Source organism: Crinia signifera, chromosome 2 (genome assembly GCF_055691185.1).
Source record: "Crinia signifera chromosome 2, ASM5569118v1, whole genome shotgun sequence".
Classification (NCBI taxonomy): Eukaryota; Metazoa; Chordata; class Amphibia; order Anura; family Myobatrachidae; genus Crinia; species Crinia signifera.
In genome coordinates, this window is record NC_139218.1 from 149,248,054 (window position 1) to 149,272,967 (window position 24,914).

At 43.0% G+C, this 24,914-nt stretch overlaps 1 protein-coding gene across 1 annotated transcript in view; it reads right to left on the bottom strand.

Annotated features, from left to right (window-relative positions):
* Positions 1 to 724: 724 nt before the first annotated feature.
* Positions 725 to 24,914, bottom strand: part of C2H3orf52 (chromosome 2 C3orf52 homolog) — a 34,996-nt gene continuing 10,806 nt past the window's right edge. Inside the window, exons 4-6 of the mRNA XM_083171106.1 lie at positions 13,293 to 13,366; positions 2,493 to 2,671; positions 725 to 1,108 (exon numbers count right to left, since the gene is read on the bottom strand). Coding sequence (XP_083027232.1) covers positions 1,101 to 1,108; positions 2,493 to 2,671; positions 13,293 to 13,366 — 261 coding nt within the window. The 3' untranslated portion in view covers positions 725 to 1,100. The remainder of the gene's footprint in view (positions 1,109 to 2,492; positions 2,672 to 13,292; positions 13,367 to 24,914) is intronic.

The window sequence follows — 24,914 nt, forward strand, 5'->3', positions numbered from 1 at the left end:
GAAAATATGCTAATGGCACAGGAGACTTCTGCTGGTAATGCAGATCCAAGTGCTGCATCTGAAGGCACTGCATCAGATCACCATCACGACCATTGGTCATGATTGTTGCAGTCATCACCCATCTGAGTGAGTATAAGCTTACTCGGACTGGGCAACACAACTCTTATGACAGGGCCAGGATATAGCCTTGACACACACCCCATTTATAAAAACAGTCATAGTCGCCGCCCTGTAAACCAGCTGCGGGTTAGCGTGCACTGCGTGTGACAAATCAAGGCCCATTCTGCACATTTGCCATCTACTCACATTTATAACCATCGCTTAAGCTGGGTACACATTAGACAAAACTGCAAACGATACAATGTCATTCACAATTTCCTTTGAACTTCCTGGAACACCAGACATTTTGCACCCCCCACCAAAAAAAGTCCCCTCCCCTATAACTAATTATTTTTTAATCCTACATGCTCATTGCTAGCAAATAGACCACAATGAAATTATAGTACAAAGTATATTACATTATACCTAGCGCCGGCGCCACCACTAGGCAGCTCTAGGCATTTGCCTAGGGTGCTGGCCACTGGAGGGCGGTAGTTTGGAGCAGGTGTCCCCCTTCCTGGATGGAGGTGAGTGGCAGCGGCGGCGTCCCCTGATCCCCCATTCCCCCTCCCCTGTGGTAGAGCAGACAGCCTCCTGCCGCCACAATGCCCAGCACCCCCCTCCCCTGTAGAGAGAGCACGGCTTGGAGCGGACGGCCTCCTGCCCCCGCAATATCCGGCAACCCCCCCTTGGGGTGCTCTGGTGCCTAGCACCGGCGCTGATTATACCTCAAACATTTTACCTTATTTAAGAGTATATGAAATAGGCAGGCAGTATTGCAAATGTCAGGTTATTTTATCAATTTGATTAAAAACTCTAGTAGTTCTACAGTAGTTAAACTCCATGTGGATTGGTTGGTTTGACTTTATACAAGTTTATGATATTAGACAACTTGGAATCCTCAATATATAAAGAGATAATCAATTATACTCCTAGGACCACTGGCATATTAGTTGAAATGTCTCAGAGAGTCGAGTGTAGGTCAAACTGAACCACTGAAGTCAGTCACCTGTAACAGGTAGAAAGAGGAATGTTAGAACTAGAAAAATCACATGTCAGCAGTGATACAAGCACGAATGTATGTATTTTATGTACATGTTGTATACAGTTGTGCTTCAAAGTTTGTGAACCCATCAGAAATGTCTATTTTCTGCTGAAATTTGATTCTAATTCAGGGTTGCCTGGAAATCGGGCCCCCCTCCCGGCCCCATGAAAAGGGGGGCAACCCTCCCACATTGCCCTCTGTCTCCAGCGAACTGCCCCTCAGCAGGGGTCTGTGGGTCAAATGATGCGATTGCGTCATTTAAGCTCCGTCCCCCACAGTGCAATGCATAAATTGCTGGCATTTCACGGCGGGGGCATGTCTAAAATGACACGATCACTCTAGCCTTGCCCCCAAACAGATCAGCCCGTCCGTGGCTCCGCCCCTGCACCACCCCTTTTTGCTCCCGGCAAAGGCCCCACGCCTCAGGCTTACTGAGCTCTCTATCCCAGAGAGGGCAGCAAGAAAGTGTGCAACCTTGCTCTAATTTCAACTTTAAAATATTTGCTAAGCCTAAAGGGTCATATACTGTTGTCACTCACATATATGTGATATTGGAGCACTTTCCCCAAAAGTAATTTGTGTGACTTGTTTCTCTTTATCTACTTTCAGAACTTGTGTGAAAATCTAAGTCAGTTCAAGGCCAAATTTCAGTAAAAATTTTAAAAAGTCTAAAGGGTTCACAAACTTTCAAGCACCACTGTATGGTAAAATGCAATCCTAACTGGAATGGAGTAATAAATAGGGGACAAATAGTGGAGCCATTTGTCGGCATAACCTTCAAACTCAGAGCAGTGCCCGTGCAAGAGAATAGTTTGATTTTAATACCATGTTGCTATGTCAACAGAATAGGCTGGTAATGTTTTCTCAGACCTTCAGTAAATAATACTAACTGTAATACACATTATTTAGCTATGTAAAAGTCCAACTTTATGTTGGTGTTACCTGTGCTTAGTGCAGTGGTTGCCAAGCTGTGTGCCTAGGCACCCTAGGTTGCCCCGGACACACCCATGGTGTCTTTGGATTGGTGGTTCAGGACCAATTCAATGTAAAAGGCAAAGCTAATGCCGGGGTCTTACAATCATAAAACGTGGACAAACAGAAGCAAACCTTATCCCTCACCACATAACTGACCCTAAGGATGACACTATTTACTTAATTACAGTTTTTTTCCAGAATTTCTCAAAATGAAAAACTTTTGACCTAAAACATTTGTGCCCGAAATTCTGCTACTCTAGGGAGCCATGATTCAAGAAAGTTGGGGAACCGCTGGCTTAGTGGACATGAATAAACAAAATTATATTTTATGCAATTTGATTGAACTAAAGTGTTCTATACTTCATAGACTTACTTAATAAATTAACTTGAAATGGATCCATTAATACGCTTGAGGCTTGGCATGCAGACATATCTACATCATACATATCTTGCTTCAAAATTCCTGTCACAAGCTCTGCACTTATAGGATACTTCCTGGGCTCCGATGGATGTGAAAAATCCAGCTGAATAATTGCGGATCTGTTATCATCACTTAGGAAACAAAATAAGCAATTTACACACTGTATCACCAATTAAAACTCATGAAAGGCTAGGTACACACTAGTGCAGTTATCAGCATGATTTGCTGTATCAGAAGGACAATCACCATTAATGGAATTAAGAACTAGAGCATGGGTCCTCAAACTGCGGCCCTCCAGATGTTGTGAAACTACAATTCCCAGCATGCCTTGCCACAGTTTTAACACTCCCTTATAGGAAAACTGTGGTAAGGCATGCTGGGATTTGTAGTTTCACCACATCTGGAGGGCCGCAGTTTGAGGACCTATGAACTAGAGAATCCCACCTACCAAATGGTATTGGGGACTGTCTGGCGGTTGTGCTGCACAGATGACATTATATTCATATTCCCCATCATATTCCCCACTGTACAGTGTACTGAAATAAGGTGTCAGTCTGTCATTCACAGGGGTTAAAGTGAGGGGGAACGGGGTGGAACTGAGTTCCACCACCTCTAATGGGGAGGTGGAACATTTTAACCTCCACAATGGCCCTGCACAGTAATTCTCACAGAAAAGCATTCTAGTTTGCTGGGGGATGCCAAATACCCTACCACTGGCCCTGTCTCTGCCTAATTGGGGAGGGGAGGGATTTAGGTGGCATGAGTACCCCCACCTCTGCATGACCACTTTAACCCCTTCCTGACAGAGCCAGTTTTTGCGTTCCTGACAGAGCCCTTTTTTTCAAATCTGACATGTCTCACTTAAGTGGGGATAACTTTTTTTTGCTTTTACTTATCCCAGTGATTTTTAAATTGTTTTTTCGTGACACATTGTACTTCAAATTAGTGGTAAATTTGGGTCGATACAGTCTGTGTTTTTTTGTGAAAAATACCAAAATGTCGTAAAAAAATGGAAAATTTAGCAATTTGCAAAATGTTAAATTTTCTGCTTGTGAGACAAATAATCATACCACTCAAAATAGTTAATAACTAACATAGACCATATGTCTACTTTATGTTGACATCATTATTTCAACTTCCTTTTCATTTTTTTGGACACTAGGAGGCTTACAATATGAATAGCAAATTCTCAAATTTTCAAGAAAATTTCAAACACTGATTTTTTTAGGGACCAGTTCAGTTCTGATGTGACTTTGAGGGACTTGTATGTGAGACACCCCCATAAATGATACCATTTCAAAAACTGCACCCCTCACAGTATTCAAAACAGCATTTTGGAAGTTTGTTAACCCTTTAGGTGTTTCACAGGAATTAAAACAAAGTGTAGGTGAAATTTCAAAATTTCATTTTTTTTGCAGATTTGCAATTTTAATACATTTTTCTAAGGAACACAGTACATTTTACTAGAGAAATGTGACTAAAAATTGATTCCCCCAATTCTTTTGTTTTCATAAATATCCTATATGTGGCCCTAGTGTGCACGTTGACCAAACCACAGCCTTCATAATAGAAGGAGCACCTACTTGATTTTGGAGCCTCCTTTTTATGAGATTATTTTTTAGGCACCATGTAGGTTTCTAGGCACCATAAGATTCTAAAATTTAGGAACCCCCCCACAAGTGACCCCATTTTGCAAACTACACCCCTCAGGGAATTCATCTAGGGGTATAGTGTACATTTCAAACCCCCAGGGGTTTCACCAATTTTGATACAACTGGGCAGTGAAAATGAAAAATTACATTTTTTACACAAAAATGCTGTTCTGGCTCAAAATTTTTCATTTTCAGAAGGTATGAAGGAGAAAAAGCACCCCAAAATCTGTGCCCCAATTTCTCCCGAGTACGGCAATGCCTCACATGTGACCAAAAAATACCATTTGGGTGCATGGCAGGACTCAGAAGGGAAGGAGTGATTTTTGGATTTTGCAGCTCAGATTCTGGTGGAATTTTGGTGGGTGCTATGTCGCATTAGCAAGACCCCCCAAGCACCAATACAGTGGAACCCCCCCACAAGTGACCCCATTTTGCAAACTACACCCCTCAGGGAATTCATCTAGGGGTATAGTGTACATTTCAAACCCCCAGGGGTTTCACCAATTTTGATACAAGTGGGCAGTGAAAATGAAAAATTACATTTTTTTACACAAAAATGCAGTTCTGGCTCAAAATTTTTCATTTTCAAAAGGTATGAAGGAGAAAAAGCACCCCAAAATCTGTGCCCCAATTTCTCCCGAGTACGGCAATGCCTCACATGTGACCAAAAAATACCAGTTGGGTGCATGGCAGGACTCAGAAGGGAAGGAGTGATTTTTGGATTTTGCAGCACAGATTTTGGTGGAATGAATGGTGGGTGCTATGTTGCACCAATACAGTGGAACCCCCCCACAAGTCACCCCATTTTGCAAAGTACACCCCTCAGGGAATTCATCTAGGGGTATAGTGTACATTTCAAACCCCCAGGGGTTTCACCAATTTTGATACAAGTGGGCAGTGAAAATGAAAAATTACATTTTTTTACACAAAAATGCAGTTCTGGCTCAAAATTTTTCATTTTCAGAAGGTATGAAGGAGAAAAAGCACCCCAAAATCTGTGCCCCAATTTCTCCCGAGTACGGCAATGCCTCACATGTGACCAAAAAATACCAGTTGGGTGCATGGCAGGACTCAGAAGGGAAGGAGTGATTTTTGGATTTTGCAGCTCAAATTCTGGTGGAATTTTGGTGGGTGCTATGTCGCATTAGCAAGACCCCCCAAGCACCAATACAGTGGAACCCCCCCACAAGTGACCCCATTTTGCAAACTACACCCCTCAGGGAATTCATCTAGGGGTATAGTGTACATTTCAAACCCCCAGGGGTTTCACCAATTTTGATACAAGTGGGCAGTGAAAATGAAAAATTACATTTTTTACACAAAAATGCAGTTCTGGCTCAAAATTTTTCATTTTCAGAAGGTATGAAGGAGAAAAAGCACCCCAAAATATGTGCCCCAATTTCTCCCGAGTACGGCAATGCCTCACATGTGACCAAAAAATACCAGTTGGGTGCATGGCAGGACTCAGAAGGGAAGGAGTGATTTTTGGATTTTGCAGCTCAGATTCTGGTGGAATTTTGGTGGGTGCTATGTCGCATTAGCAAGACCCCCCAAGCACCAATACAGTGGAACCCCCCCACAAGTGACCCCATTTTGCAAACTACACCCCTCAGGGAATTCATCTAGGGGTATAGTGTACATTTCAAACCCCCAGGGGTTTCACCAATTTTGATACAAGTGGGCAGTGAAAATGAAAAATTACATTTTTTTACACAAAATGCAGTTCTGGCTCAAAATTTTTCATTTTCAAAAGGTATGAAGGAGAAAAAGCACCCCAAAATCTGTGCCCCAATTTCTCCCGAGTACGGCAATGCCTCACATGTGACCAAAAAATACCATTTGGGTGCATGGCAGGACTCAGAAGGGAAGGAGTGATTTTTGGATTTTGCAGCTCAGATTCTGGTGGAATTTTGGTGGGTGCTATGTCGCATTAGCAAGACCCCCCAAGCACCAATACAGTGGAACCCCCCCACAAGTGACCCCATTTTGCAAACTACACCCCTCAGGGAATTCATCTAGGGGTATAGTGTACATTTCAAACCCCCAGGGGTTTCACCAATTTTGATACAAGTGGGCAGTGAAAATGAAAAATTACATTTTTTTACACAAAAATGCAGTTCTGGCTCAAAATTTTTCATTTTCAAAAGGTATGAAGGAGAAAAAGCACCCCAAAATCTGTGCCCCAATTTCTCCCGAGTACGGCAATGCCTCACATGTGACCAAAAAATACCAGTTGGGTGCATGGCAGGACTCAGAAGGGAAGGAGTGATTTTTGGATTTTGCAGCTCAGATTCTGGTGGAATTTTGGTGGGTGCTATGTCGCATTAGCAAGACCCCCCAAGCACCAATACAGTGGAACCCCCCCACAAGTGACCCCATTTTGCAAACTACATCCCTCAGGGAATTCATCTAGGGGTATAGTGTACATTTCAAACCCCCAGGGGTTTCACCAATTTTGATACAAGTGGGCAGTGAAAATGAAAAATTACATTTTTTTACACAAAAATGCAGTTCTGGCTCAAAATTTTTCATTTTCAGAAGGTATGAAGGAGAAAAAGCACCCCAAAATCTGTGCCCCAATTTCTCCCGAGTACGGCAATGCCTCATGTGTGACCAAAAAGTGGCAGGACTCAGAAGGGAAGGAGTGATATTTGGATTTTGCAGCACAAATTCTGGTGGAATGATGGTGGGTGCTATGTCGCATTAGCAAGACCCCCAAAGCACCAATACAGTGGAACCCCCCCACAAGTGACCCCATTTTGCAAACTACACCCCTCAGGGAATTCATCTAGGGGTATAGTGTACATTTCAAACCCCCAGGGGTTTCACCAATTTTGATACAAGTGGGCAGTGAAAATGAAAAATTACATTTTTTTACACAAAAATGCAGTTCTGGCTCAAAATTTTTCATTTTCAGAAGGTATGAAGGAGAAAAAGCACCCCAAAATCTGTGCCCCAATTTCTCTCGAGTACGGCAATGCCTCATGTGTGACCAAAAAGTGGCAGGACTCAGAAGGGAAGGAGTGATATTTGGATTTTGCAGCACAAATTCTGGTGGAATGATGGTGGGTGCTATGTCGCATTAGCAAGACCCCCAAAGCACCAATACAGTGGAACCCCCCCACAAGTGACCCCATTTTGCAAACTACACCCCTCAGGGAATTCATCTAGGGGTATAGTGTACATTTCAAACCCCCAGGGGTTTCACCAATTTTGATACAAGTGGGCAGTGAAAATGAAAAATTACATTTTTTTACACAAAAATGCAGTTCTGGCTCAAAATTTTTCATTTTCAGAAGGTATGAAGGAGAAAAAGCACCCCAAAATCTGTGCCCCAATTTCTCCCGAGTACGGCAATGCCTCACATGTGACCAAAAAATACCAGTTGGGTGCATGGCAGGACTCAGAAGGGAAGGAGTGATTTTTGGATTTTGCGGCTCAGATTCTGGTGGAATGAATGGTGGGTGCTATGTGTCATTAGCAAGACCCCCGAAGCACGGTGAAATTATGAACCTAATAATCCATAGATGTGTGGTATATTTTAAAACACTCCTTTATACATAGGCCGGGTTTGTCGGGGCAAGTGTCACACTGGAAAATAGTTTGCTTTCTTATTCCCTTTTTATAGCAAACTTTGCACCTTTTTTGTGTCCTGCCCTTTTTTCCAGTGGAGGGGATTTCATCAGGAAAATGCTGCCCTGGTACAATACGGGGGCCAGTACTAGAAGTACTGGGGCCCTCTGCCTGCTGGTTTCCAAATATTAGGCCCTTTATGACTTCCTCTTGAAAGTGCATAAATGTCCCCCTCTGGCCGGTAGAACGGAATAGCACGTAAGCGTTATACAGTGCCATCTGGATGATATACACGGCCAGCTTCTTGTACCAGATTTTTGTTTTCCGCAGGGCACTGTACGGCTTCAGTACCTGATCTGAAAGATCCACTCCGCCCATGTACCTATTGTAATCCAGAATACAATTAGGTTTTGAGGTGTGGGTACTGGTACCTCGTACAGGGACGGAGGTGGTACTGTCTCCGTGAATTGTTGTCAGTATAAGGACATCCCTCTTGTCCTTATATTTGACCAACAACATATTTTCGGTGCATATTCCCCTGCTTTCACCCCTTCTCATTACTTGGGCAATGTGCGTTTTTGGGAGGCCTCTTTGGTTCTTGCGCACAGTACCGCAAGCTGCTGTACCTCTTGAACCAAGGGCCTTAAACAGGGGGATGCTGGTGTAAAAGTTATCCACATAGAGGTGATAACCTTTATCCAGGAAGGGGTGCACTAAATCCCAGACAATTTTTCCACTAACACCTACGAGGGAGGGGGGGCATTCTGGCGGTTCAATTCTTGAATCCTTCCCTTCATATACCCTAAACCTGTGAGTGTACCCTGAGGTGCTTTCACACAGCTTATACATTTTTATGCCATACCTTGCCCTCTTACTGGGAAGGTACTGGCGGAATTTAACCCTTCCTTTAAAATGTATAAGGGACTCGTCTATGCAAATGAATTTATCTGGGATGTACATGTCTTCAAATTTGGCACTGAAATGATCAATGACCGGCCTGACTTTGAATAGCCGGTCAAAGGTGGGATCATCTCTGGGTGGGCACTGTGCATTATCGTTGTAATGCAAAAATTTAAGGATCGTCTCAAATCGAGCCCGGGGCATGGCCATACGGTAAAATGGGGTGCTGTACAGAACATCTGTACTCCAATATTGCCTAATTTCTGGCTTTTTTACTATGCCCATATGAAACACCAGACCCCAAAACATCATCATCTCTACTGCATCTACAGGGGTCCACCTAGCAAATGATGACGTGGGGTTTTGAGCAATAAACTGCTGGGCATATAAATTAGTTTGGTCCACCATTAAATTTATAAAATCATCAGAGAAAAATAATTTGAAAAAGTCAATTTCTTTGAGACCTGTGGAATCAAATTGGATTCCTGGCATGGCCAAAAACTCAGGAACCTGGGGCTCAAAATTGTCTGGTGGTGGGGTCCATACGAGATCAATTATTGGGGGGGGGGTCTCAGCTGCTCTACGGGGACGTCTTTGAGGGGGTCCCTCATCACCAGAGGAGGAAGAGGAGCTTAAGGCGAATCCTTCAAATTCCCCGCTTGCATCACTGGCTGTGTCAGAGTCAGAAGCAAGCATGGCATATGCCTCCTCTGCTGAATACATTCTTCTGGATGACTGGGATGACATTTGGGATGACATTTGGGATGCCATTTTTATTTTTGTGTTACTGGTAGTGAAATGTTTCAACACGTGTATAGTGTAGGGGGGGGTACAAACTTTATTTCAACCCGGGGGGTATGTAGTGTGTAGTGTGTATGTAGTGCAGAAAAAAAAATACTTTATACAAAAAAAAAAAATTGAAGGGGTTAAAAAAAAAAAAATTGAAGGGGTTAAAAAAAAAAAATTGAAGGGGTTAAAAAAAAAAAAGGTCCTGCGCCAAAAATTGAGCACAGATGTTGGTCAGTAACGTCTGTCACTGAACAGCGCTCAAAGGCAACAGGAATTTGATCAAAAAAAAAAAAAAATAGATCAACCCTGTGCCGAAAAAGCTGATCAGTGATGTACGTCACTGATCAGCGCACAGTGGCCACAGGACACCCACAAAATCACAGTGTGTGTAAAAAATTTTTTTAAAAAAGACCCCACAAAAAAAAAAAGGTGATCAGTGATGCGACACTGATTACCAGTGAGGGGCAGCAGGTGCACAACCTTTGGTGCAACTGACAGTGCAACTGGCAGCAACTGACAGGTATATATAAAATAAAAAAAAACCTCTGCACCCCCAAAAAGTTGCTGATCACCTCAGATATAGTGATCAGCACAAAAGGCGGGGGCAGCAGACACAAAATTTAGCACTCTCTATCACTCTCTGTCACTATCTCTCACTATCTCTCACTATCTCTCACTATCTATCACTATCTATCACTATCTATCACTCTAGGACACTAAAAAACCTGCACCCCCAAAAAGGGGGGGTAGCAGACACAAAATATACACTCTCTATCACTCTCTGTCACTATCTCTCTCTATCTCTCTCTATCTCTCACTATCTATCACTATCTATCACTATCTATCACTATCTATCACTATCTATCACTCTACGACACTGCTGCAGCAGCACTGACAGTTATATATATATATATATATATATATATATATATATATAAAAAACCCTGCAGCCCCAAAAAGGGGGGGTAGCAGACACAAATCTCTCTATCTCTCTATCTCTCACTATCTATCACTATCTATCACTCTATGACACTGCAGCAGCAGCACTATATATATATAAAAAACCCCTGCACCCCCAAAAAGGGGGGGTAGCAGACACAAAATATAGCTCTCTCTGTCACTATCTCTCTATCTCTCTCTATCTCTCTCTCTATCTCTCTATCACACTGCAGCAGCAGCAGGAAGTCCCAAGAAGTCAGATCCAGGAAGCGTCCAGCACGCTACAAGCAGTGATCAGGTAATCAGGTAAGGTATTTGCAAGGATCAGGTAAGTATTAGCAAGGATCAGGTCAGTATCACGGCAGATAGGCACGGTGACCGCTCTGCACGCTACTCCAGACCGGAATGGCGTCTGCAGCGCAGTCACCGTTAGTTTAAATGTCGCGCCTTGGCTGTGATTGGCTGTCGGTCCGACGGACCAATCACAGCCTTGGGGGCAGGTGGGGTGAGGGTGGGGTGAGGCGTCATCGTCACCGATGACCCCCTCATGCCCCCTGACGCCCGGCGGTGATTGACACCTGTGTTACCGAGCGTCTGATTCGCTGGTAACACAGGAAAACGCTGTGAATGGCTGTTCACACTGAACAGCCAATCACAGCGATCGCCGACGGGGGGGCGGCATCGCAGCCCCCCCTGGGCATGCAGGGACATGTCTGCTGTCAGGGACAGCAGACATCGTCCCTCTGTCACTGCGTCTCTAGACGCAGTGACAGTTTAAAGTCATGACGTACATTTATGCCATGTGTCGGGAAGTACATCCCAGCCATGACGTAAATGTACGTCAAATGTCGGGAAGGGGTTAAGTCCTGGTCATGCATTACATTGTGTAATGTGTACGAAGAGAAATCCTCCTGACCATCAGCAAGATTGACAGTTGTTCTAATGTGTACTCCGCCACATACTGTTAAGCCTTTCGATTAGCTTATGAATGTTTTTTTCAAAATAGTGCAATAATTTGCTATGTAATTTGCTGCTAAATTAGGCCACAGGTAGCACTTTTTGGGGATTTTTATTACGTGTATGAACAGACCCCCCCCCCCCCCCATAACTAGGGGTTTAACAGGTTTCTGGGTGCATCTGTGTGTTACCCCTTAGAGTGCCAAGTGAATTAGTCAAAATCGGTCTGAAAATTGCAAAGCAAACATTTTTATTCATAATAATGACCTGTAATGTTTACCTTATACTGTATAAGAAATAGGATCTTTTTTTACCCATATTTTATTTGAATTTATATAACAAATATGAGCAACACCGGCATTTTCAGATGATATTTTGCATCTCTGACATCTTTTCAGATGTTGGCACTCAAAGGGTTAGGGCCGTTACCACATTAAGTTAATGAGTATTGATAAGGAACTTGGGTTAAAAATAGGCTAGAATTGAACCGCCCCAGGGGGTAAAGCCGAGTCTACCATCCTATTTCATTTGGTGGTAACTTATAGTGCATAATTGATTTCCCCCCTTAATTATTTATTATTTATTTATTAACATTCTCTTATACAGAGCACACATATTCCACAGCACTTTACAGAGAATATTTGAATATATGATTCACATCAGTCCCTGCCACAGTGGAACTTACAATTTATATTCCCTACTACATGTACACACAGACATTGTAGTGTTAATTTTTGTTAGGAGCCAAATAACCTACCAGTATATTTTTGTAATATGATATGATATATTGATCAATGCATAGGTGCCGATTCTGTGGGTGCTCAAGGCCCGAGCACCCATGGAAATTGATGAGCATCCACGGGCCCGAGTCACGATGCTTGGCCACGATATTAACTTGCTAATTTGCAGCTGCAGCACCCGCATCGCCAGCCCTGCCGTCTGGCAAAAAGTATGCCGGGAATAATGTATTCCGTCCGCTCTTTAGTGACTCGGCGGCTGCCGCATAAGAGATGCTGCCCAGTGCCATTAACAGAGCTGACAGAAGCATCTTCCCGGCATTCCTGTGCATGGAGGTAATCATAGAGAAACAGCTGCAGGTCCACAAGTTATGTGTAAAATGGGGAACACTGTTGCCGTAATTTGAATATTGGAGACAACTGTGCTGCGTACTGGTATTATTTTGTGGCCACGCCCCTTCCCATTGAAGCCACTCCCCTTTATTTTTTTCTTGAGCACCCACCAGCAAAAACATAAATCGGCACCTATGGATCAATGCATTTAAGCCTGCAGGACCCCAATTTTCTGCAGGTCCTAACACTATTGCTCCAAATGGTTACAATAAACATACTGTAGCTATCACATTAATGTTTTATTTTAGGCATTCTATCTAGTCTACTGCTCACAGCAGACTATGCTTTGCAACAGGTGTGTGGTAATTGCTCACCTTTAAAAGCATAGTCTGCTGTGAGCATTAACCATCAGTGATAATAACGCTATTTTAATATACCATTATGGCAGGGTCTCCTCCAGTTCCCAACTCCTGTTCTGCCCATTATCTGACATACACAACAGAAGCACATAGGTTGTGTCTGTGATAAGCATATCTGTCTAAATAGACAACAGGCTGATCACATAGATGTATAATACAATAAAAAAAAAATCAATATTCTTTAATGCACCGGAGGGGGCATATTGGTAGCCTCCTTACAGTGTGACCGGTGGATCAGCTGAGGTATGCGGCCAGTAGTACTGTAAATGTGGGGAGGGCCAGGGGAGGGCCAGGGGAGGCTAGGGCAGCAGTGCGGGGTAGGGTAGAGTCATCGAGGAGTTGTTTAGTCAATGGGGACAATTCCTGAACCTCCATTTCTTCCAGTGCAGCACAACATACAGTTTTGATTTTCACAGTGGTGCAGATATATGTAATAATAATGAAATGACTTACACTGAATTATACTCTACCGTGGCAGCAATAAAGTAGTAATGCAATGATGGCGACATCTGATATACATTGGTGAGCTGTAAAAAAAAATACTTATTAAAGATTATCAGAAAATGATTATGGACTCCTGTCTGGCTAATAACCTCAGTGTTGGACTAAAATCTTGCTCATATCCAGAACTACCAGCAGTGTTCATTTTGGCAAAGATTTTCAATGAAGTTTTAGTCTTAGTCACTTTCCTAAAATTTGACTCAATTAACCCCTTCCTGACAGAGCCAGTTTTTGCGTTCCTGACAGAGCCCTTTTTTTCAAATCTGACATGTCTCACTTAAGTGGGGATAACTTTTTTTTGCTTTTACTTATCCCAGTGATTTTGAGATTGTTTTTTCGTGACACATTGTACTTCAAATTAGTGGTAAATTTGGGTCGATACAGTCTGTGTTTTTTTGTGAAAAATACCAAAATGTCGTGAAAAAATGGAAAATTTTGCAATTTGCAAAATGTTAAATTTTCTGCTTGTGAGACAAATAATCATACCACTCAAAATAGTTAATAACTAACATAGACCATATGTCTACTTTATGTTTCCATCATTATTTCAACTTCCTTTTAATTTTTTTGGACACTAGGAGGCTTACAATATGAATAGCAAATTCTCAAATTTTCAAGAAAATTTCAAACACTGATTTTTTTAGGGACCAGTTCAGTTCTGATGTGTCTTTGAGGGACTTGTATGTGAGACACCCCCATAAATGATACCATTTCAAAAACTGCACCCCTCACAGTATTCAAAACAGCATTTTGGAAGTTTGTTAACCCTTTAGGTGTTTCACAGGAATTAAAACAAAGTGTAGGTGAAATTTCAAAATTTCATTTTTTTTGCAGATTTGCAAATTTAATACATTTTTCTAAGGAACACAGTACATTTTACTAGAGAAATGTGACTAAAAATTGATTCCCCTAATTCTTTTGTTTTCATAAATATCCTATATGTGGCCCTAGTGTGCACGTTGACCAAACCACAGGCTTCATAATAGAAGGAGCACCTACTTGATTTTGGAGCCTCCTTTTTATGAGATTATTTTTTAGGCACCATGTAGGTTTCTAGGCACCATAAGATTCTAAAATTTAGGAACCCCCCCACAAGTGACCCCATTTTGCAAACTACACCCCTCAGGGAATTCATCTAGGGGTATAGTGTACATTTCAAACCCCCAGGGGTTTCACCAATTTTGATACAACTGGGCAGTGAAAATGAAAAATTACATTTTTTACACAAAAATGCAGTTTTGGCTCAAAATTTTTCATTTTCAGAAGGTATGAAGGAGAAAAAGCACCCCAAAATCTGTGCCCCAATTTCTCCCGAGTACGGCAATGCCTCACATGTGACCAAAAAATACCATTTGGGTGCATGGCAGGACTCAGAAGGGAAGGAGTGATTTTTGGATTTTGCAGCTCAGATTCTGGTGGAATTTTGGTGGGTGCTATGTCGCATTAGCAAGACCCCCCAAGCACCAATACAGTGGAACCCCCCCACAAGTGACCCCATTTTGCAAACTACACCCCTCAGGGAATTCATCTAGGGGTATAGTGTACATTTCAAACCCCCAGGGGTTTCACCAATTTTGATACAAGTGGGCAGTGAAAATGAAAAATTACATTTTTTTACACAAAAATGCAGTTCTGGCTCAAAATTTTTCATTTTCAAAAGGTATGAAGGAGAAAAAGCACCCCAAAATCTGTGCCCCAATTTCTCCCGAGTACGGCAATGCCTCACATGTGACCAAAAAATACCAGTTGGGTGCATGGCAGGACTCAGAAGGGAAGGAGTGATTTTTGGATTTTGCAGCACAGATTTTGGTGGAATGAATGGTGGGTGCTATGTTGCACCAATACAGTGGAACCCCCCCACAAGTCACCCCATTTTGCAAAGTACACCCCTCAGGGAATTCATCTAGGGGTATAGTGTACATTTCAAACCCCCAGGGGTTTCACCAATTTTGATACAAATGGGCAGTGAAAATGAAAAATTACATTTTTTTACACAAAAATGCAGTTCTGGCTCAAAATTTTTCATTTTCAGAAGGTATGAAGGAGAAAAAGCACCCCAAAATCTGTGCCCCAATTTCTCCCGAGTACGGCAATGCCTCACATGTGACCAAAAAATACCAGTTGGGTGCATGGCAGGACTCAGAAGGGAAGGAGTGATTTTGGGATTTTGCAGCTCAGATTCTGGTGGAATTTTGGTGGGTGCTATGTCGCATTAGCAAGACCCCCCAAGCACCAATACAGTGGAACCCCCCCACAAGTGACCCCATTTTGCAAACTACACCCCTCAGGGAATTCATCTAGGGGTATAGTGTACATTTCAAACCCCCAGGGGTTTCACCAATTTTGATACAAGTGGGCAGTGAAAATGAAAAATTACATTTTTTTACACAAAAATGCAGTTCTGGCTCAAAATTTTTCATTTTCAAAAGGTATGAAGGAGAAAAAGCACCCCAAAATCTGTGCCCCAATTTCTCCCGAGTACGGCAATGCCTCACATGTGACCAAAAAATACCAGTTGGGTGCATGGCAGGACTCAGAAGGGAAGGAGTGATTTTTGGATTTTGCAGCACAGATTTTGGTGGAATGAATGGTGGGTGCTATGTTGCACCAATACAGTGGAACCCCCCCACAAGTCACCCCATTTTGCAAAGTACACCCCTCAGGGAATTCATCTAGGGGTATAGTGTACATTTCAAACCCCCAGGGGTTTCACCAATTTTGATACAAGTGGGCAGTGAAAATGAAAAATTACATTTTTTTACACAAAAATGCAGTTCTGGCTCAAAATTTTTCATTTTCAGAAGGTATGAAGGAGAAAAAGCACCCCAAAATCTGTGCCCCAATTTCTCCCGAGTACGGCAATGCCTCACATGTGACCAAAAAATACCAGTTGGGTGCATGGCAGGACTCAGAAGGGAAGGAGTGATTTTTGGATTTTGCAGCTCAGATTCTGGTGGAATTTTGGTGGGTGCTATGTCGCATTAGCAAGACCCCCCAAGCACCAATACAGTGGAACCCCCCCACAAGTGACCCCATTTTGCAAACTACACCCCTCAGGGAATTCATCTAGGGGTATAGTGTACATTTCAAACCCCCAGGGGTTTCACCAATTTTGATACAAGTGGGCAGTGAAAATGAAAAATTACATTTTTTTACACAAAAATGCAGTTCTGGCTCAAAATTTTTCATTTTCAAAAGGTATGAAGGAGAAAAAGCACCCCAAAATCTGTGCCCCACTTTCTCCCGAGTACGGCAATGCCTCACATGTGACCAAAAAATACCAGTTGGGTGCATGGCAGGACTCAGAAGGGAAGGAGTGATTTTTGGATTTTGCAGCACAGATTTTGGTGGAATGAATGGTGGGTGCTATGTTGCACCAATACAGTGGAACCCCCCCACAAGTCACCCCATTTTGCAAAGTACACCCCTCAGGGAATTCATCTAGGGGTATAGTGTACATTTCAAACCCCCAGGGGTTTCACCAATTTTGATACAAATGGGCAGTGAAAATGAAAAATTACATTTTTTTACACAAAAATGCAGTTCTGGCTCAAAATTTTTCATTTTCAGAAGGTATGAAGGAGAAAAAGCACCCCAAAATCTGTGCCCCAATTTCTCCCGAGTACGGCAATGCCTCACATGTGACCAAAAAATACCAGTTGGGTGCATGGCAGGACTCAGAAGGGAAGGAGTGATTTTGGGATTTTGCAGCTCAGATTCTGGTGGAATTTTGGTGGGTGCTATGTCGCATTAGCAAGACCCCCCAAGCACCAATACAGTGGAACCCCCCACAAGTGACCCCATTTTGCAAACTACACCCCTCAGGGAATTCATCTAGGGGTATAGTGTACATTTCAAACCCCCAGGGGTTTCACCAATTTTGATACAAGTGGGCAGTGAAAATGAAAAATTACATTTTTTTACACAAAAATGCAGTTCTGGCTCAAAATTTTTCATTTTCAAAAGGTATGAAGGAGAAAAAGCACCCCAAAATCTGTGCCCCAATTTCTCCCGAGTACGGCAATGCCTCACATGTGACCAAAAAATACCAGTTGGGTGCATGGCAGGACTCAGAAGGGAAGGAGTGATTTTTGGATTTTGCAGCACAGATTTTGGTGGAATGAATGGTGGGTGCTATGTTGCACCAATACAGTGGAACCCCCCCACAAGTCACCCCATTTTGCAAAGTACACCCCTCAGGGAATTCATCTAGGGGTATAGTGTACATTTCAAACCCCCAGGGGTTTCACCAATTTTGATACAAGTGGGCAGTGAAAATGAAAAATTACATTTTTTTACACAAAAATGCAGTTCTGGCTCAAAATTTTTCATTTTCAGAAGGTATGAAGGAGAAAAAGCACCCCAAAATCTGTGCCCCAATTTCTCCCGAGTACGGCAATGCCTCACATGTGACCAAAAAATACCATTTGGGTGCATGGCAGGACTCAGAAGGGAAGGAGTGATTTTTGGATTTTGCAGCTCAGATTCTGGTGGAATTTTGGTGGGTGCTATGTCGCATTAGCAAGACCCCCCAAGCACCAATACAGTGGAACCCCCCCACAAGTGACCCCATTTTGCAAACTACACCCCTCAGGGAATTCATCTAGGGGTATAGTGTACATTTCAAACCCCCAGGGGTTTCACCAATTTTGATACAAGTGGGCAGTGAAAATGAAAAATTACATTTTTTACACAAAAATGCAGTTTTGGCTCAAAATTTTTCATTTTCAGAAGGTATGAAGGAGAAAAAGCACCCCAAAATCTGTGCCCCAATTTCTCCCGAGTACGGCAATGCCTCACATGTGACCAAAAAATACCATTTGGGTGCATGGCAGGACTCAGAAGGGAAGGAGTGATTTTTGGATTTTGCAGCTCAGATTCTGGTGGAATTTTGGTGGGTGCTATGTCGCATTAGCAAGACCCCCCAAGCACCAATACAGTGGAACCCCCCCACAAGTGACCCCATTTTGCAAACTACAACCCTCAGGGAATTCATCTAGGGGTATAGTGTACATTTCAAACCCCCAGGGGTTTCACCAATTTTGATACAAGTGGGCAGTGAAAATGAAAAATTACATTTTTTACACAAAAATGCAGTTCTGGCTCAAAATTTTTCATTTTCAGAAGGTATGAAGGAGAAAAAGCACCCCAAAATCTGTGCCCCAATTTCTCCCGAGTACGGCAATGCCTCACATGTGACCAAAAAATACCAGTTGGGTTCATGGCAGGACTCAGAAGGGAAGGAGTGATTTTTGGATTTTGCAGCACAGATTTTGGTGGAATGAATGGTGGGTGCTATGTTGCACCAATACAGTGGAACCCCCCCACAAGTCACCCCATTTTGCAAAGTACACCCCTCAGGGAATTCATCTAGGGGTATAGTGTACATTTCAAACCCCCAGGGGTTTCACCAATTTTGATACAAGTGGGCAGTGAAAATGAAAAATTACATTTTTTTACACAAAAATGCAGTTCTGGCTCAAAAATTTTCATTTTCAGAAGGTATGAAGGAGAAAAAGCACCCCAAAATCTGTGCCCCAATTTCTCCCGAGTACGGCAATGCCTCACATGTGACCAAAAAATACCATTTGGGTGCATGGCAGGACTCAGAAAGGAAGGAGTGATTTTTGGATTTTGCAGCTCAGATTCTGGTGGAATGTTGGTGGGTGCTATGTCGCATTAGCAAGACCCCCCAAGCACCAATACAGTGGAACCCCCCCACAAGTGACCCCATTTTGAAAACTACACCCCTCAGGGAATTCATCTAGGGGTATAGTGTACATTTCAAACCCCCAGGGGTTTCACCAATTTTGATACAACTGGGCAGTGAAAATGAAAAATTACATTTTTTTACACAAAAATGCAGTTCTGGCTCAAAATTTTTCATTTTCACAAGGAATGAAGGAGACAAAGCACCCAAAAATCTGTGCCCCAATTTCTCCCGAGTATGGCAATGCCTCATATGTGACCAAAAAATACCAGTTGGGTGCATGGCAGGACTCAGAAGGGAAGGAGTGATTTTTGGTGGTGGAATGTTGGTGGGTGCTATGTGGCATTAGCAAGACCCCCCAAGCACCAATACAGTGGAACCCCCCCACAAGTGACCCCATTTTGCAAACTACACCCCTCAGGGAATTTATCTAGGGGTATAGTGTACATTTCAAACCCCCAGGGGTTTCACCAATTTTGATACAACTGGGCAGTGAAAATGAAAAATTAAATTTTTTTACACAAAAATGCAGTTCTGGCTCAAAATTTTTCATTTTCAGAAGGTATGAAGGAGAAAAAGCACCCCAAAATCTGTGCCCCAATTTCTCCCGAGTACGGCAATGCCTCACATGTGACCAAAAAATACCATTTGGGCGCATGGCAGGACTCAGAAGGGAAGGAGTGATTTTTGGATTTTGCAGCTCAGATTCTGGTGGAATTTTGGTGGGTGCTATGTCGCATTAGCAAGACCCCCCAAGCACCAATACAGTGGAACCCCCCCACAAGTGACCCCATTTTGCAAACTACACCCCTCAGGGAATTCATCTAGGGGTATAGTGTACATTTCAAACCCCCAGGGGTTTCACCAATTTTGATACAACTGGTGAGTGAAAATGAAAAATTACATTTTTTTACACAAAAATGCAGTTCTGGCTCAAAATTTTTCATTTTCAGAAGGTATGAAGGAGAAAAAGCACCCCAAAATCTGTGCCCCAATTTCTCCCGAGTACGGCAATGCCTCACATGTGACCAAAAAATACCATTTGGGTGCATGGCAGGACTCAGAAGGGAAGGAGTGATTTTTGGTGGTGGAATGTTGGTGGGTGCTATGTCGCATTAGCAAGACCCCCAAAGCACCAATACAGTGGAACCCCCCCACAAGTGACCCCATTTTGCAAACTACACCCCTCAGGGAATTCATCTATGGGTATAGTGTACATTTCAAACCCCCAGGGGTTTCACCAATTTTGATACAACTGGGCAGTGAAAATGAAAAATTACATTTTTTTACACAAAAATGCAGTTCTGGCTCAAAATTTTTCATTTTCAGAAGGTATGAAGGAGAAAAAGCACCCCAAAATCTGTGCCCCAATATCTCCCGAGTACGGCAATGCCTCACATGTGACCAAAAAATACCAGTTGGGTGCATGGCAGGACTCAGAAGGGAAGGAGTGATTTTTGGATTTTGCAGCTCAGATTCTGGTGGAATTTTGGTGGGTGCTATGTCGCATTAGCAAGACCCCCCAAGCACCAATACAGTGGAACCCCCCCACAAGTGACCCCATTTTGCAAACTACACCCCTCGGGGAATTTATTTAGGGGTATAGTGTACATTTCAAACCCCCAGGGGTTTCACCAATTTTGATACAACTGGTGAGTGAAAATGAAAAATTACATTTTTTACACAAAAATGCAGTTCTGGCTCAAAATTTTTCATTTTCACAAGGAATGAAGGAGACAAAGCACCCCAAAATCTGTGCCCCAATTTCTCCCGAGTACGGCAATGCCTCACATGTGACCAAAAAATACCATTTGGGTGCATGGCAGGACTCAGAAAGGAAGGAGTGATTTTTGGATTTTGCAGCTCAGATTCTGGTGGAATGTTGGTGGGTGCTATGTTGCATTAGCAAGACCCCCCAAGCACGAATACAGTGGAACCCCCCCACAAGTGACCCCATTTTGCAAACTACACCCCTCAGGGAATTCATCTAGGGGTATAGTGTACATTTCAAACCCCCAGGGGTTTCACCAATTTTGATACAACTGGGCAGTGAAAATGAAAAATTACATTTTTTTACACAAAAATGCAGTTCTGGCTCAAAATTTTTCATTTTCACAAGGAATGAAGGAGACAAAGCACCCCAAAATCTGTGCCCCAATTTCTCCCGAGTATGGCAATGCCTCATATGTGACCAAAAAATACCAGTTGGGTGCATGGCAGGACTCAGAAGGGAAGGAGTGATTTTTGGTGGTGGAATGTTGGTGGGTGCTATGTCGCATTAGCAAGACCCCCAAAGCACCAATACAGTGGAACCCCCCCACAAGTGACCCCATTTTGCAAACTACACCCCTCAGGGAATTCATCTAGGGGTATAGTGTACATTTCAAACCCCCAGGGGTTTCACCAATTTTGATACAACTGGTGAGTGAAAATGAAAAATTACATTTTTTTACACAAAAATGCAGTTCTGGCTCAAAATTTTTCATTTTCAGAAGGTATGAAGGAGAAAAAGCACCCCTAAATCTGTGCCCCAATTTCTCCCGAGTACGGCAATGCCTCATGTGTGACCAAAAAGTGTCAGGACTCAGAAGGGAAGGAGTGATATTTGGATTTTGCAGCACAAATTCTGGTGGAATGTTGGTGGGTGCTATGTCGCATTAGCAAGACCCCCCAAGCACCAATACAGTGGAACCCCCCCACAAGTGACCCCATTTTGCAAACTACACCCCTCAGGGAATTCATCTAGGGGTATAGTGTACATTTCAAACCCCCAGGGGTTTCACCAATTTTGATACAACTGGGCAGTGAAAATGAAAAATTAAATTTTTTTACACAAAAATGCAATTCTGGCTCAAAATTTTTCATTTTCAGAAGGTATGAAGGAGAAAAAGCACCCCAAAATCTGTGCCCCAATTTCTCCCGAGTACGGCAATGCCTCATGTGTGACCAAAAAGTGGCAGGACTCAGAAGGGAAGGAGTGATATTTGGATTTTGCAGCACAAATTCTGGTGGAATGTTGGTGGGTGCTATGTCGCATTAGCAAGACCCCCCAAGCACCAATACAGTGGAACCCCCCCACAAGTGACCCCATTTTGCAAACTACACCCCTCAGGGAATTCATCTAGGGGTATAGTGTACATTTCAAACCCCCAGGGGTTTCACCAATTTTGATACAACTGGGCAGTGAAAATGAAAAATTACATTTTTTTACACAAAAATGCAGTTCTGGCTCAAAATTTTTCATTTTCAGAAGGTATGAAGGAGAAAAAGCACCCCAAAATCTGTGCCCCAATTTCTCCCGAGTACGGCAATGCCTCACATGTGACCAAAAAATACCAGTTGGGTGCATGGCAGGACTCAGAAGGGAAGGAGTGATTTTTGGATTTTGCGGCTCAGATTCTGGTGGAATGAATGGTGGGTGCTATGTGGCATTAGCAAGACCCCCGAAGCACGGTGAAATGATGAACCTAAAAATCCATAGATGTGTGGTATATTTTAAAACACTCCTTTATACATAGGCCGGGTTTGTCGGGGCAAGTGTCACACTGGAAAATAGTTTGCTTTCTTATTCCCTTTTTATAGCAAACTTTGCACCTTTTTTGTGTCCTGCCCTTTTTTCCAGTGGAGGGGATTTCATCAGGAAAATGCTGCTCTGGTACAATACGGGGGCCAGTACTAGAAGTACTGGGGCCCTCTGCCAGCTGGTTCCCAAATACTAGGCCCTTTATGACTTCCTCTTGAAAGTGCATAAATGTCCCCCTCTGGCCGGTAGAACGGAATAGCACGTAAGCGTTATACAGTGCCATCTGGATGATATACACGGCCAGCTTCTTGTACCAGATTTTTGTTTTCCGCAGGGCACTGTACGGCTTCAGTACCTGATCTGAAAGATCCACTCCGCCCATGTACCTATTGTAATCCAGGATACAATTAGGTTTGGAGGTGTGGGTACTGGTACCTCGTACAGGGACGGAGGTGGTACTGTCTCCGTGAATTGTTGTCAGTATAAGGACATCCCTCTTGTCCTTATATTTGACCAACAACATATTTTCGGTGCATATTCCCCTGCTTTCACCCCTTCTCATTACTTGGGCAATGTGCGTTTTTGGGAGGCCTCTTTGGTTCTTGCGCACAGTACCGCAAGCTGCTGTACCTCTTGAACCAAGGGCCTTAAACAGGGGGATGCTGGTGTAAAAGTTATCCACATAGAGGTGATAACCTTTATCCAGGAAGGGGTGCACTAAATCCCAGACAATTTTTCCACTAACACCTACGAGGGAGGGGGGGCATTCTGGCGGTTCAATTCTTGAATCCTTCCCTTCATATACCCTAAACCTGTGGGTGTACCCTGAGGTGCTTTCACACAGCTTATACATTTTTATGCCATACCTTGCCCTCTTACTGGGAAGGTACTGGCGGAATTTAACCCTTCCTTTAAAATGTATAAGGGACTCGTCTATGCAAATGAATTTATCTGGGATGTACATCTCTTCAAATTTGGCACTGAAATGATCAATGACCGGCCTGACTTTGAATAGCCGGTCAAAGGTGGGATCATCTCTGGGTGGGCACTGTGCATTATCGTTGTAATGCAAAAATTTAAGGATCGTCTCAAATCGAGCCCGGGGCATGGCCATACGGTAAAATGGGGTGCTGTACAGAACATCTGTACTCCAATATTGCCTAATTTCTGGCTTTTTTACTATGCCCATATGAAACACCAGACCCCAAAACGTCATCATCTCTACTGCATCTACAGGGGTCCACCTAGCAAATGATGACGTGGGGTTTTGAGCAATAAACTGCTGGGCATATAAATTAGTTTGGTCCACAATTAAATTTATAAAATCATCAGAGAAAAATAATTTGAAAAAGTCAATTTCTCTGAGACCTGTGGAATCAAATTGGATTCCTGGCATGGCCAAAAACTCAGGAACCTGGGGCTCAAAATTGTCTGGTGGTGGGGTCCATACGAGATCAATTATTGGGGGGGGGGTCTCAGCTGCTCTACGGGGGCGTCTTTGAGGGGGTCCCTCATCACTAGAGGAGGAAGATGAGGTTAAGATGAATCCTTCAAATTCCCCGCTTGCCTCACTGGCTGTGTCAGAATCAGAGGCAAGCATGGCATATGCCTCCTCCGCTGAATACATTCTTCTGGATGACTGGGATGACATTTGGGATGACATTTGGGATGCCATTTTTATTTTTGTGTTACTGGTAGTGAAATGTTTCAACACGTGTATAGTGTAGGGGGGGGGTACAAACTTTATTTCAACCTGGGGGGTATGTAGTGTGTAGTGTGTATGTAGTGTAGAAAAAAAAAATACTTTATACAGGAATTTGAACCCAATTAAAAAAAAAAAAATTGAAGGGGTTAAAAAAAAAAAAAAAAAAGGCCCTGCGCCAAAAATTGAGCACAGATGTTGGTCAGTAACGTCCGTCACTGAACAGCGCTCAAAGGCAACAGGAATTTGATCAAAAAAAAAAAAAATAGATCAACCCTGTGCCGAAAAAGATGATCAGTGATGTACGTCACTGATCAGCGCACAGTGGCCACAGGACACCCACAAAATCACAGTGTGTGTAAAAAAAAAATTAAAAAAAGACCCACAGCAGCCTCAAAAAAAAAAAAAAGGTGATCAGTGATGCAACACTGATTACCAGTGAGGGGCAGCAGGTGCACAACCTTTGGTGCAACTGACAGTGCAACTGGCAGCAACTGACAGGTATATATATAAAAAAAAAAACCTCTGCGCCCCCAAAAAGTTGCTGATCACCTCAGATATAGTGATCAGCACAAAAGGCGGGGGTAGCAGACACAAAATATACACTCTCTATCACTCTCTGTCACTATCTCTCTCTAT